Consider the following 14,605-nt stretch of genomic DNA (forward strand, 5'->3'; position numbering starts at 1 on the left):
CAGAGTGCCAGGGCTGTGTCCATCCACACCACGACCATGCTTGGACACACCAATGCTTGCACTGCTGCAGAAGTTTGGCTACTGGGAATGTGGATTTGGGGGTGGGCAAACAGAATCCTACACAGAGCCTGGATTATGTATTATATACATAATATAACTAGTATAACTATGTATTATATACATAATATACTTTTATATATATATATATAAATATATACAGAAATAATAACTGTCCCAGAAGTGCCATCTCTGTGTCACTGCCACTCTCCATGACATGGGACAGCAGTGCTGTGTTTGGGGGAATCTACTCTTGCAGCAGGCAGTGATGCCTTGGGTTTTAGCTTTTATATTTCTCAGATTCTCTGCTGCTTGGTGTGTAACACTGAAACTTCATATTAGATGTTAGTAAGGTCTCTTCACAGGGTGGTTGGACAAAACAATTCCTTTCTAGCTAGAGAATCAAGGACAAATCAGGAACAATAGAGAGGGAAAGGGACAAGCCAGGGGGCAGATACTTCATAGCCTGGGGCTGTGGTTGGATAATTGAACCCAAGATGAACCAAAATTTATAAAAGTGTAAAACCTCATGACCAGGATCCATCTTGGATTTGATCTGGGTGTAGCCTGGCACTGCCCAAAGTCCATCCTTTCAATAAATACCTATTTTATCCCTTTTGCTCTGCTTGGTCTCTGTTCCAGCTCAGCCTTTCCAGACAACAGCAGAAAGGCTTTAAAGGAGCATCTCCCAGGCAGAGATTTGGTGGGGCCACCCCTGTCCTGCTGCCTTTTCCCGGAGCCCCAGTCCTGGAGCAGTACCTCGGGTGCGGTAGGACACCACAGCCACGGTGAGGTGCACCTCCCCTGGGTACATCTCTGGGGACGAGCTGATGGAGTAGTAGCGAGGCTGCAGGAGGGGCAGCTGGGTGAGCAGCAGCGTGCAGGGCATCTGCACCGAGGGGAACTCCTCCAGCACCTCCACGATCGTGGGGTTCTTGGACCACTTCCACTCCTCGTACTCCTGCAAGCCCTGGGAAAGGGGGAGGGAGGAGAGAGCTGCAGGATCCACCTTTTCCAGGTGTCTCGAGGGACATGCCAGCAGGTGCATGGCAAAGCTGGAGTGGGTGGCAGTGAAGGTGCCCTGAGCCCTGCTCAGCCTAAGCACAGTGAGGGATGGAAATGCCCTGGCTGGGCTGTGACTGTCCCCAGGGCCTTGCAGAACCTGGGGCCTGGGCTCTGTACCTTGCTAAGGACCTGCAGACGTTTCTTCTCCTTGTCACTGGTGGCCAGCAGGGCAAACTGCTGCAGCAGCAGCGGGGTGGGAGGGGTGGTGATGTCCAGGTAGTACTTGAAGGCCTGGAAGATGGTGCAGGGTGGGACACGGTTCTCGTCTGTCCAGTTACTGATGACACCTGCCAGGAGGCAATCCAGCACAAGCCTGGGATCAGCTGAGCAGCAGGGCCAAGGTGGGCAAATCCTGGTTTTCATCCCCCTCTGAGACACTGGATTCGGGTTTTCCATCTCCAGGTACACCATGCATGGCAGTAGGGAATCAGATTTATTCCTAAAATATGGTGTTGGGATGGCCCCTCAAGATCCCTTAATTCTTCTTCCCAGTCCTAGACATTGCCCTTTCTAAGGAAATGTAACACTTTTAATTTTTCCATGGAATAAGGAAATATCTTCCCTATATCACCCTTCCAACCCTTGCTCCATATCCCGAGTACAGACAAGCAATGGCTCTGGGCAGAGCAGGGATGAAGGAGCTGCTCCCAGTCCAGGCAAACACAGCAGGGACATGAAAATAATTTTCCTGGGGGCCACCCACTTCCCTGAGGAACTGCAGGAGAGAGGCCACCTGTAGTCCCTGGTTACCTAGAGCCGTGTTCCTCTCCTCCAGCAGCTCCACCTTCACCACCTGGTTGGTCGGAGGGGCATCCTCAAGCCTGTCTATGAGGGCATTGACCAAGTCCTCGTGGTTCCCTGGGAACACCCCCAGGTGGTCCCCGGGCAGGTACTGCAGCCCCTGGTGCCCGTTGGTGTGCAGGCGCAGGAAAATCGTCAGGCGGCTGCGGGGGAAGGAGGAAAAGCAGGAAAAAGTGTTTTGGGGGATCCTTCAGGGAGTCACAGAGCCCTGGCCTCAGGAGCTGCTGCAGTGCTGGTGGCACGTCCAAACTCACAGCAGGGAGAAGGGACACTGCAGCACACCCTGACTCACCCCCAGGGACTTTTCTTTAAAAAGGGGAAAACCAATTTAACTCAGCAATTCTGTCCTCCCTTTGTGGCCACTCCAGCCAGCTCCCCATCCTGTGGGCTGAGGGAGGCAGCAGCAGGAATTTCACTGTGCATGGAGGTCAGGAACACCCTCCACTGGCTTCCAGTCTGTGGGATCCAAAAAAACTGGAGATTTTGAGCTTTCTGTGCTTTCAGGCACAGACCCCTTGGAAAACACTGCTTTTGACCTGAGACCTTGGAGACTGCTTCTAAATACGAGTGATGGAGTAGAAATCACGAGTGTGTAGTGAATTAGAAGTGTGTGCTTTCACAGGGTGAAAATTTGAGGTTTTTATAGTATAGTATAAAGTATATACAGTATATATGTATATATAGTATATAGTATATAGTACATAGTGCATAGTATATATATATAGTGTAAAGTATATAGTGGATTTTGGGCGTTGTCTCTTTCTTTGTTCATCTTTTTCTTCCTTCTTCTTCATGGTTTCAGACAGTAGTTTCTGGTTGGACAGTCAGTGTCACTCTAAGGGTCATGGGAATTTAGTTATTGGTTCAAAAATATAAATAATACCGGTGTTAATTCTCTATTGGACTATTTAGCCTTAAAAAACCTTGTAGCAGCTGCATTCTCTGCCATTTTTCCTCACTTCTAGCAGGTAGCTGGAAGTGCTGCAGTACTCTCTGTACTTTCTGATAAGACATAATAAACATTCAAGCCTGAACACGAGAAAAACTGTTTCAATTGTGTTTTTGTTAATCCTGGCTCTGAGGGCAATCAGACGAGACTGATGACAAGCCACTAATTAAGTGGTGCAAAGCCCCCGCTCCAATCTTACTCATGGTTTGCCCAAAGGTGTGTTCCACGGGCCCAGGGGCTGTTTGTGGCACTGTTTTGGGTGCCCCAGGTGTGCACTCAGTTCCCAGGACAGCAGCATCTCTTACCTGGACTTGGGGCTCTGCAGGTTCTGGCGTGAGAGGAGCCGGGCTGCATAGACGCGTTTTTTGTGGATGCTGTACAGTCCTGAGCAGGAAAAGAGGCAGGGAAAGGATTCAGCAGAGCATGGCCAAGGACTTCTGGCTTTTGTAGGGTCATTGTGGGTTCACCCCTTCAGAGCAGAGCTGACCACAGGGGTTTGTGTCCCTCCCGCAAGCCCAAGGGATCACAAACCCCAGGGGTGACCCAAGCTCGTGTTTTTGGTGACAGAGGAGGACTCCAAAAGCACCCCATGAGACTCAGGGCTGTGCCCTCGCACTGCCCACAGGCTCCTCTCGCTGCCAGTGCCACCTGGCTGGCAGGAGATTTTGGGAAGCTTTGGGAAGAGCTGAGCCCGTGTGGCAGATCCTGGGCTGCAGGAGCCGTGCTGAGGGGCCAGGTGTCCGTGGGCTGCACCTGCCTTCGCTCCGCAGCGCTCGGTGGAGCAGCACTGGGCAAAATAAACTTGGAAAGATCCCAATTTCCCAGCTCCTCGCTTCAAAAAACGGGGTCAGGAGGAGGGAGAGCAGATCATGTCCAAACATCTCTGTTACAGACACAGACAGGGACTGGCCAGAGGGGCCTGGGACTGTCACAGGCAGCTCCTTGGACACGGGATGGGGGGGAAAGGCAGGGCTGGAATTCTGGGAACTTAACAGAGACAAAAAAAGGGGTCTGGCCCCTTTGCCCCTGTGTGTTCTCCATCTGTCCCAGAGCCAGAGCCCTCCAGGGGAGCCCATCTGTACCTTGTGTGAGCTCCGGGGCCTCGGCCACGTAGGTCAGGCGGAATTTGCTCCTCTTCCAGCTGCGGTCGTTGCTGATCAGGGAGTTGTTGGCTTTCTCGATGTTGACATCATCCCCCACGCAGAACACGTCACAAGCTGCCTGCAGCACACACCAGGCCCTCAGGCACCTCCCTGACCCCACTGAGGCCCTCATCCCAACCCAGGCACCTCCCTGATCCCACTGACACCCCTCATCCCAACCCAGGCATCTCCCTGACCCCACTGACACCCCTCATCCCAACCCAGGCACCTCCCTGATCCCACTGAGCCCCTGATTCCAACCTAGGCATCTCCCTGACCCCACTGAGCCCCCTCATCCCAACCCAGGCACCTCCCTGATCCCACTGAGCCCCTGATTCCAACCTAGGCACCTCCCTGATCCCACTGAGCCCCCTCATTCCAACCCAGGCATCTCCCTGACCCCACTGAGCCCCTCATCCCAACCCAGGCACCTCCCTGACCCCACTGAGCCCCTCATCCCAATCCACATGGAGAAGGAGCCCCCAACAGTGCAGGGGTAGCCACAGGCACGGCTCGTGGTGCTCTTCTTCCCAGATATCTGGGATGATGCAGGAATTCAACACATTGGTGACCTTTTGGTGGTCAGCCAAAGCCACAGAATCAGCTCCACCCTCTTTATTGTGGGCTGGGATAGTGCTGGAATGTCCCAGTGCTGGGAAGGGGAGGCTGGGCTCAGATCCAGCTCTGACCTCTGTCCTTGTCCCCTCTGCTCCTCCCTGCAGCCCCAGGTTACCTTGAAGACCTTCTTGGCCCAGGTCCTGAAGGATTCCTCCTGGCCACAGAGCTCATCCCCCTCTCCCATGCGGAGGATCCTCTCTCCCCCCAGCTCCTCCAGCAGCGTGTCCACGGCGCGGGCGAAGGCGCAGAAATGGGGATAAGCCCGGGAGCCCAGCCCGAACACGGAGAACCTGTGGGAAGGTGGCAGACACAAGTTGCAATACAGGATGTGACCAAAAGTATGGATTCTGTCACCATCTGTTAAACCAGGTGTGGCAGTGATCCTGATCTCTGGGGGAGATATCCTCTGTTAAGGATCCAAGTGTTAAAACCAGCTGTTGCAGTGTTCTTTATCTTCCCCACAGCCCATCCTCCCTCCAGGAGATCTCTCCTGTTCATGGCCATGCAGTCCCAGGGCAGGGCTGATCAAATTCCATCATCCCATTGGGAGATGCTCCAGCCAGGGCAGGAGCCGAGCATTTCCTACCCAGATCAAAGGTGAGATTTGGAACAGCAGAGCAGCCTTTTCCCACTGGATCCCAGAGGAAAACCAGAGCCTTGCACATCATCCCTGCAGCTTTGGAGGAAAACTGCACCTTGTGCAGGAGCCCTGCTCCAGCAGAACCACATCTGTCACTGCAGGAGGATGCAGCCACCATGGAATGGGACTGCACCAACCCTGACTGACTGACGGGGGCACCTTGGATTCTCACTCTGCCAGTGGTTTGGGTTTGGGTTTTTTGGGTTTGTTCTCTGTAATACTGTATTTCTATTTTAATTTTCCTAGTAAAGAACTGTTATTCCTATTCCCATATCTTTGCCTGACAGCACCTTAATTTCAAAATTATAATAATTTGGAGGGAGGGGGTTTACATCCTCCACTTTTAAAAGAGGCTCCTGCCTTTCTTGGCAGACACCTGTCTTTCAAACCAAGACAATGGCTCAGCTGAAAGGGACACTGGCACATCCCCTCCTGTCCCACCACCTCCCACAGCAGTCTGGAGGGGTCTGCACATCCCAAAATACCTCAGGGTGAGGGGCAGTGCTGGGGTCTGTCAGCTCCTGCTCTGTCCCTCCCTCCCTGTCCCCTTTACCTGACGTTTGCCAGGGGCCCCGTGCTCTCGAAGTTGTCCCTGGAGTCGGGGCCATCGCTGGAGGATTTCCGTGCGTCCGAGTAGGAGGAGACACTGTTGAACCGGACCTTGTAGCTCCTGTGAACAGTGACAGCATCCAGGGTTACACCGGGGTCACCTCACCTCACCTGGCTCCGTGCTCAGAGGGGACACAACCGTGGGGACACCAAACCAGAGCTCAGGGCTCACAATTCCACGAGCTGGCACTGTGGGAAGAGCAGAGGAATGTGCTCCCTCTGGGGTGAAGCCATAGCAACCCCTCTGCATCCCCCAGCTGCAGCAGGAATGCTCCACGAGGTCCTTGTCACCTCCTTGTCACTGTGCTGACCCAGCTGCTGGCCACCACATTGTCCCCAGTGACGCAGAGCTGCCAGCACCTTTGGCTTTACCTGTCCTTCCCTGGCAGCACACAATGTGTGTGTGTGTGTCTGAAGAGATATTCTGAGGGTTTTTTCATTCATAGGAAGTGGGAAATAAAAAATGAAAAAAAAAAAACGGAATGAGAGAAGAAGGGATCAGGAGGGGGAAGGGGAGCAGAGGGGAGGGGGAAAAATCTGACAACAGCAGAAGTATTTCTGAATTGAACCATCTCCCAAAATTGCTCCACACAAGAGTTTCTAAATTTACAGCCAGAGCAGTGAGCAGTGGTGTGTGCATGAGTCACAGCACAGCTCCTGCAGCCGGCACAGCACGGAGAGCACAGCCCCGAGCCGAGTGACAGCCGGGTCACAGAGCCCCAGAGCCACCTCTGCTCCTCAGCCTCCTCCTCCCCTCTCCCCACACCTCCTCACTGTTCTGCTTCTCCACCTGCTCCAGCCCACCCTGCTGGCCCTGGCCATGGCCTCACCCTGGGTTAGCCCAGGATAGGGGGCCTCCCTCTCCAGCCTCTGAGATGCTCAAAGCTCATCTCCCAGTGTGAGGAATTGTCTGCAATCCCAGACTCTGCTCAAGGCAGCAAAACCCTCTGCATTAGATGGACACAAAGCCCAAATTCCCCAGGTTGGTGCTGGGCCCAATGTTGGGGCAGCAGCTGCAATGAGAAGGTCCTTGTGGTGTGGGATGGCTGCTGAAGGATGGGATGCATTTGGACAGCAGGCTTGGGATAGGAATGGCTTGAGAATGGCTTTGGAAAACCCTTGGAAAACTCTTGCTGTAAGAGATGAGGAGCCAAAAATTCACCCCAGCACAGCCTCAGGGCTGTGGGCAGAGAGCCCTGACAGGACCTTGTGACACTGGGATTTAGAGAGGCCCCCCTGCCCTGAGGAACCTCAGCATCCCCTGGGGGAGCTGGGAGTCCATGGGGTGCATGGACAGGAGCTGCTCTCTCCAGCTCTCTTTTGCCAGGCTGACACTGTCCCTCTTCCCCTGACAGTTCCCTCCAGGTCTCCTTTCCTCATTGCAAAAGGTTTTTTGTGTGCTTGATGTTAGCAAGGTCCTGGATATTGGGTGGGGCAATCCCAAAAACAGTTGGCCCAGAGCAGCTGTGGCTTCTGGATCCCTGGAGTGTCCAAGGCCAGGTTGGACAGGGCTGGGAGCAGCCTGGGACAGTGGGAGGTGTCCCTGCCTGGCTCTCAGAAACTCCTTAAATTACACTTGGAGGTGTCCGGGACAGCAAGAACGGAGCTCAGGGGCTTTTAATCTCTTGAGCAGCCAAGGAGAAGATCCTTGGGGTGAGAACCACGTGTGGAATGTCCCCTCTCCATGCCCAGCCCTCCAGGGCAGCCTGCACATCCTGCTTTGTCACTGTCCCCATTAAGGCACTGTCCCCATTAGGAACGTGATGGGTTTTCAGCTGGGCAGCCCTGCAGGGATCCATCCTGACCTGGCTGCACAGCAAGGACAGCACCTCGGGGCTGCAGCAGGGCCAGCTCTGCACAGCCCCTGCCGAGATTGTCACCACTCCACAGCCCCAGTGACACCGCCCCGAGCCAGGGGGCTGGAACTGCCCTGGATCCCTGGCCAGGGCTGCTCCATCCTTAATTAAGGAGCAGCCTTGTGCCAGTTGTTAGCTCAGGGGACATTCCAGGGCACAGCAGTGTCCCAGTTCTGGGAAATGTTTTATTCTTCACAGCTAAAATAAGAGGAGACCCCAAATGATTATTCTCACTGCCCTCCTTTCCCAGCCCCTGGGGTCTGCACAGAGATGCTCAAAGCTCATTTTCCCCTGAAGGGGGATTTTCTACAATCCCAGATTCTGTCTCCAGGGTACCGGTTACAAACATCACAGGATTATCACAGCTCTTATTTTCCCTAGAAATCTTTTCACACCATGCATAGAGCTAAATCTGGTTCTCAAGCCCTCCCCCACCTACATCTGCAAGGCTGGGAACTCCCTTCTACCTCCAGCTTTTACTATTTTGGTGCCTCCTGGACAGGCCCTGGCTCTCAGAATCGATGATTTTGGGGAAATTCCTACTTTTATATTTTTTTTTTCACAGATTCCTGCCTCTTCAAGATGAAGAAAGAACCTTTAAAGTGTCATCCCAGGGAATTACAAGCTGGGATCCACAGGCACCCCTGACTGTGCTTTTGTCCTTTCTGGGACTCCACTGTCGCCATTCCCTGGGTCTCCAGGCAGGTCCCATTCCTGGATATTTGCAAATGAGAGATCTGCCTGAGCATTTCCCACTCCCTTGGGAAAGGATGGAGGCAGGGAACCTGTCCTGCATGCTAGAGTTTGGATTGGGAGGGGAAAGGGTTGGAGTGGGAGGGGAAGGGCTTGGAGTGCTCTTACTTCCTCTCCTCCAGGTTGGAGTTGGGATTCTTCATCTCCATCAATGCACAGCCAAATTTCTACAGAAAAAGAATAAAAAAGGCCATCAGCTTTGCCAGGTTTTGCAGGAAACCAAGCCCTGAGCACAGCCTGTGCTCCCTGCTCGCTGTTCCCAGCTGTCCAGGTCACAGCCCCCAAGCCAGGGCACTGTCACCTTCTGGTGACACCGGTGCTGGTGACACAGGACGAATGTAACAACAGATCAGTGGCTGTCTCATGGCTGGGAGATATCAGGAGATATCCCTGCTCCAGAGCAGGCTGGAGCCAGCTACAGCACCTGGAGCTGTTTGGGGTCATTCCAGCTCAGTCTGAGCCAAAAGAGGACATTCCTGGCCCTGTCCCCTGCTGTCCCCCCTCCTTGCTGTCCTACCTCTCCGTTCTCAGGGGGGTCCCCGTTGCCAAAGGTGCTGGTGACCACCAGGACCATGGTTTCATGCTCCAAGTGCACGATGTCATACTCGTCCATGGACATCACCTGGGAGCACAGAGAGGTTACAGAGAGCTGGGAGCCTCCTGGGCTGGCCCCAGTGCCCCTGGGGATGGGAACAGCACATCCCTGCTGGCATCTCTGCATGGGCAGGATGGGAACAGGAGCCTGGAGGGACACAGGCAGCCCTGGAGCTGCCACAGACAAACAGACACTGCCATGGCTGCAGGAAATCAGCTGGAAAAATCCAGCCCAGACCCACAGGGTGACATCCTGAAGGCCCTTGGCAGCTGTTGTCCATGTATTTCCTTGGAGCACCCATGATTTCACACCCATCACGTGTCAGGAGCCAGGAGCTGGGACCATACCTTGGCATCGAAGGCGTGTTTGAAGATCTCACACAGAGTTTTTGCATAGACCTGGGACTTCCCTGTCTCCGTGGCATACAGGATGGTGGCCTTGACCCTCTTGGCCATGGCTTGGCCCATCAGCTTGGCTGAGAACTTCACAGCCCTGGGAAGCAGGAATGAATCCCAGTCAGAGCTTGGTCCTTACTCGTGCCTCTAGCCCAGACCTTTTTATTTCTTATGAAATGAACAGCCTTACAAAGCTGTTAATTAGATCACTGATCCGGGTAGAATCATATTGATGCATAATTGATCAACTGTTCGATTGATCCAGGTAGCATCAATTTTTTGGTTGTTACATGGCAAACAGGGAAGCCTTGGAAGAGCTCGACTTATCAGAGAAGGAGAGGAGATGGGGGAGCTTGAACAGAGCTCCAATACTGGAATAGGTTGAAAGAGGGAAATGCTACAGCAAGCATGGGGGTGGTGTTTCTGCAGGGCCAGAGAAGCAGGAGAAGAATCAGGAGCAGGTAATGCCAAAGGAAAAGCTGGAACCAACCAGAGCTGGAGCTCCAGGAGGAACAGCAGCCCCCTCCAACCCTGCCCCACACAGAGCAGGGGACACCAAGGTCACACTGAGCTGTCCCCAGACCTGTCACCTGCACTCTGGTGACACTGAGAGCTCCCTGAGAGGAGCAGCCCTCCCGAGCCCAGGGGTGGCACATTTGTCTGAGCCTTGCCAGGGCTGTGCCCAGCTGGCTGTTTGCTGTGCCTGCAGCTGTCACTGGGTGCTTCTCCTCCAGTTTTCCCCACTGGCTCAGGGCAGAGGAGCCCTGGGAGGTCACCTGGGGTTTCTCCAATCCTGGCTGAGGTGATGCAGCACCAGGAATGCTGATTCCTCGTCTGTGCCATCAGTGGGAGCACCGTGGTGGGGGACAGGGGCTGTGGGTTTGTCATTTTAGGGACATCCATAATCACATCAACACCGTTTTTCCTACATGCCCAACAATCTTCCTTTTTCCTAAGTGGACCACCAAGCCTTTAAATGAGGCCAGCAGAAAGGCAGAAATCTACCAGGTCTGGATGTTGCAACAGGGAAAGGTAATTTTTTGGGAGGCTGAGGGAGCACAAAGCATGTCTGTGGCCTCTGCAAGAGGAAGGGCTGCTTGATTCACTTTGACAGCCCTTGCCCCAGGTTTTTGAGGTCAGCAGGGCTCCTGCATCCCCTGCAGATGAGCTGTGGGGAACGGAGGCTGCAGCTGGAATGGTCACACTGGACAGGAGGAGTCCAGCTTCCCCCTGCCCCCCTCAGAAATACTCTGGTTTTGGGGAATCATTTTAGGGAGGAAAAAAAAGATTAAAATATAGGTAGAAACTCATCCAGGCTGGTTTATCCTGCCTGCCCCTGGCAGCTCCTCTCCATGGCAGAGTCAGCGCCAGGAACATTTCTGTTTGCTGCTGTATCACCCCCTCAGTGCAGTTCTGCCCTTTGCTATCCCGTGGTGGCAATGTCCCCTGTCCCCAGGACCTGCACTGGCCCCAGGGCAGGGAGGGGTCAGGCAGGGAAGAGACTGAAGCTCTGAAGGCTCAGATTTGGCCAGATTTTTGAGTCTGAGCAGGCACCAAATCATGCTCAAGGCTCTGGGCTCAGGCTGTCTCTTCTACAGCTGATAAGCTCAGATCCAGACAGGATTAATGGTGAATTACAAAAACAATTCCTTTCCCTACATCAAGAACAATGGAGATTTTGTTTTAAATTACCTGCCATGCTCACATTTTTATAAAACCATCCCTCAGTGGGGCACACAGCTATAAAAGCATTTTTTCTCCTGCTCTTCCCCCAGCCCCAGTGTCAGCTGCAGGAGCACATTCCTCAGCTGCTGATCCTGTTTATGGATGCACCAGGGAGAACAGCTCGCAGGAGGTGACAGCTGAAGAGTGGGAACAAATTGATAGCAGGGATTCGGGGAAACTGAAGCGTGGGGAGATGCTGTGACGAGCCAGGGCCACCTGGCAGCCTGGCCACGGCCACCAGGGCACACCCAGCCCTCTCCTGCCTTGGCCCAGGGCTCTGCTGCCACAGAACCAGCAGCTCCTCTCTGCCAATGGCCCACAGGGGAGGAATTTGCACCAGAATGAGGCAAAGGGTCCAAACTATGCTTCATTCCTGCATCCCTGCTGCTGAGGAGCCTTGGCAGGGAACAGGGACTGAGGTGGCCCCTTGCCAGGGGTCAACTGACCATGAAGTGCAAATCTCAGCTCAGCCCTGATCCATCTGCTGCCTGCAGGGAGATTCCTCATTCCCATCTCCCCCCTTCCTTCCAAAGCAGGTGTTTGGAGGGTTGGGCACACACCAAAGCAGGTTCTCCTCACGGAGAGAAAAAGTGCATGGGAAAAGGAGGAATAAGAACAGGAGTTTCATCTTGTTAGAGCCAACACAGCCCTGAAAAGGGAGGGGGGATCTTCCTGCCCCAAGGAAAGGACAAACAGGCAAAACACCCTCAAAAAGTGGGAAAGCCATCCCTGAGCATTAAGACCTCCTAACTGGAGAACGAACAGCTTGGGAGAACAAACAATATCCAAGATCTGGCATTCACCTGGCACAGCCCTTGTGGTGGTCTAAGGGGTGTTCAAAGGCCTGCCTGTGTCCCCAAATGTCCCTCGTGGCAGGTGAAGCCTTCAGTGGCCCAAAGTGGGCCCAGGCTCAGAGCCCATCATCTGTAGGGTGATGCACACACCCATAGGGTGCTTAAATCCAGGACCAGCCCCAGACATCCCAGGCTTTTCCAGTAAGGCTGGTACTTACTTAGCCAGCTTCTTAAAGCCAATGGCCCTCTTCTTGGTGGGTGTCCCATTGACCCCTTTCCAGACGTGGGTGTTCCAAGGGTCGGGCTAGGAGAGGCAAAAGCAGGATCAGATATGGCAGGGAGTGCTCAGAGCTTGGAGAAATGCAGCCTGCACAGCACTGAGAGTTCAATTCTTCCACTCAGGAAGGGGAGGAATAGCTGCTACTCCACAGCTCTCCTTCTCCTCTCTATGTCCCTGATCCTTGGAGCCTCATGGGGCTTTTTTTTTTTTTGGGGGGGGGGGGTGGGCAATGGAACATGCCCAGGAAAATTAAAATCTAATAAACCCTCCTGGCTTGTAGCAGCATCTGGCCAATTGCTCTGTCACCTCTCGAGAGGAGCGTTAATAGGCCACAGCCAAAAACAAGGCAACGCCAGAAGGGGAGAGGTGATGGAAACAGATCCTTTCCCCTGCTCTGGCCACAGGTTTTTTTTCCCTAAGAGGCCCTTTGGGAAGGGGAGGCAGCTGAAGCCAGGAGCAAGCACACAGAAGCTCATTCCATGCCCTTGCAGGCTGCAGTCAGAGCCAGGAAGCATCGGGGAGCCTGGTGGGTTGGTTACAGGAGTGAACAGACTGCTCCTGCTCCCTGATTATTCCTTAAGGGCTCTTGACTAAAGGTCACATTGTGTGGAAAGCACCGGAGCAGGGAGGGCTGGATAATGAGGGAGTGTTTGATTTGGGGTTTTTCTTCATGGTCTGGAGTGTTAAATACCCCAGCAGCAGCTTTTGATCCCCTGCTGGGCCTGCTGGGCCAGAGCCCCTGTCCTACTGTTGGATCTCCAGGATACAGGAGCCATCCTCTCAAACCTGTACCTTGAAATGGGATACAGGAGCCATCACTCAAACCTGCACCCTGGAATGGGATACAGGAGCCATCCACTCAAACCTGCACCTGGAATGGGATACAGGAGCCATCCTCTCAAATCTGCACCCTGGAATGGGATACAGGAGCCATCCTCTCAAACCTGCACCCTGGAATGGGATACAGGAGCCATCCTCTCAAACCTGCAGGCTGGAGAGGGCAGGGATACAGGACCCTTCCAGGCCATTTCCTCACCCACCCATTTGGCACTTCCAAAGGGGATTAGCTCTGTGTGGTTAAAAATTGGGAGCTCAGGTGTCCCACATTCCCATTGGAGGGCAAAACCTCATTATTGCACTTTGTTAGGCTGAAATATCCATTGGACTCGTCACAGAATTGAGGCACAGCTTGTGAACGGTGTCCCACGGTGTCCCTCTCCTTCCTGCCCCTCCTGAGCTCCCTCTCCCACCCCGTCCTTGGCCACAAGGTGGAAGGCAGAGGTGGGGACAGCACCTGGTACTCAAAGGAGGGCGTCAGGCGGTAGTTGAGCATCTCCTGGTGGAACACGGGGGTGATGCTGCCCGACATGGGCGGGACAATCCAGACCCAGTCGGCGGGACAGCCCCCCCGGCACCGGTACTCGTTCTCCATGTGCTTGATGAAGGACTCGGTGGCCGAGTGGTGATCCACGATGGTCACCTTGTCACTCTGCCAGGGGACAAGAGAGCAGAGCCAGCACTTGTCAGCACATCCCAGAAGGCAAAAGCCAAAGTGTTACATTTAGAGCTGTTTGTCCCAAATATTCCTCGCTCCCATGGTCTTTGGGGATGATCCAAGGGGGCTGCTCACCCTGGTCTTCCCAAAGAGGCCCTAAAGCTGCCCCAGTGCTTTGAGAATAGGTGTGCTATGGGAGCCCTCTTCCCCCTGTTCATTGTCCTGGGCCAAGCAAAGATGGGATGGGATGGGATGGGATGGGATGGGATGGGATGGGATGGGATGGGATGGGATGGATGGGATGGAGCATCCTCTGTCAGAAGCTTGGGAAGCTCTCCCAGTGGGGTGGCTCCCACCCAGCTCTGGGCAGGACTCTCACCCTTTGAAGCTGGGTCACCAAGGACTGGCTTTGTTACCCAACCCTTAAGTTTAGGCTGGGGAAGAACCTGGGCCAGTTCCTGCCTCATGGATAGGTCAGAAGGGCTGGATTTTCCCCCCATTGGGATATTCCTCCTAGACCAGCAGGACTCAGGTGCTGGCAGGTGCTTTACAACATCCAGAGTGTGGAGCCCAAATTCGGGAGGCACAGCCCAATTTCAGCCCTTGTCCAAGGGTGGATGTCTCCACACTTGTCCCAGCCGGTCCCTGTGTCCCTGCAGGCACAGCAGGGTCCCGAGGTACCTGGAAGCTGTAGAGCACAGCGATGTTGATCTCCACCAGGGCCTGGTCCTTCCACAGCGAGGATGTTTTCCTCATATCCAGGTTCATTTTCTTGGCCACTTGCTGTAACAACACACGGCAGGAGGGGATGGATTTAGTGGCCAAAAAACA

The 14,605-nt window shown here is 54.0% G+C and overlaps 1 protein-coding gene across 4 annotated transcripts in view; it reads right to left on the reverse strand.

The window, feature by feature from the left end:
• Positions 1–14,605, reverse strand: part of NOS1 (nitric oxide synthase 1) — a 48,059-nt gene that overhangs the window by 11,108 nt on the left and 22,346 nt on the right. For all 4 annotated transcript variants that reach the window (XR_015807621.1, XR_015807622.1, XM_088175851.1 and 1 more), the window contains exons 10-22: positions 14,456–14,557; positions 13,574–13,768; positions 12,218–12,303; positions 9,433–9,577; positions 9,008–9,112; positions 8,599–8,657; positions 5,826–5,942; positions 4,748–4,922; positions 3,955–4,093; positions 3,178–3,256; positions 1,873–2,066; positions 1,240–1,409; positions 817–1,027 (exon numbers count right to left, since the gene is read on the reverse strand). Coding sequence is in view for 2 of the 4 variants with exons in the window: in XM_088175851.1 (XP_088031977.1) it covers positions 817–1,027; positions 1,240–1,409; positions 1,873–2,066; positions 3,178–3,256; positions 3,955–4,093; positions 4,748–4,922; positions 5,826–5,942; positions 8,599–8,657; positions 9,008–9,112; positions 9,433–9,577; positions 12,218–12,303; positions 13,574–13,768; positions 14,456–14,557 (1,777 nt within the window). In the remaining 2 variants the exon portion in view is untranslated. The remainder of the gene's footprint in view (positions 1–816; positions 1,028–1,239; positions 1,410–1,872; positions 2,067–3,177; positions 3,257–3,954; positions 4,094–4,747; positions 4,923–5,825; positions 5,943–8,598; positions 8,658–9,007; positions 9,113–9,432; positions 9,578–12,217; positions 12,304–13,573; positions 13,769–14,455; positions 14,558–14,605) is intronic.

The sequence above is a fragment of the Sturnus vulgaris genome, chromosome 19 (genome assembly GCF_052056855.1).
Source record: "Sturnus vulgaris isolate bStuVul1 chromosome 19, bStuVul1.hap1, whole genome shotgun sequence".
NCBI lineage: Eukaryota > Metazoa > Chordata > Aves > Passeriformes > Sturnidae > Sturnus > Sturnus vulgaris.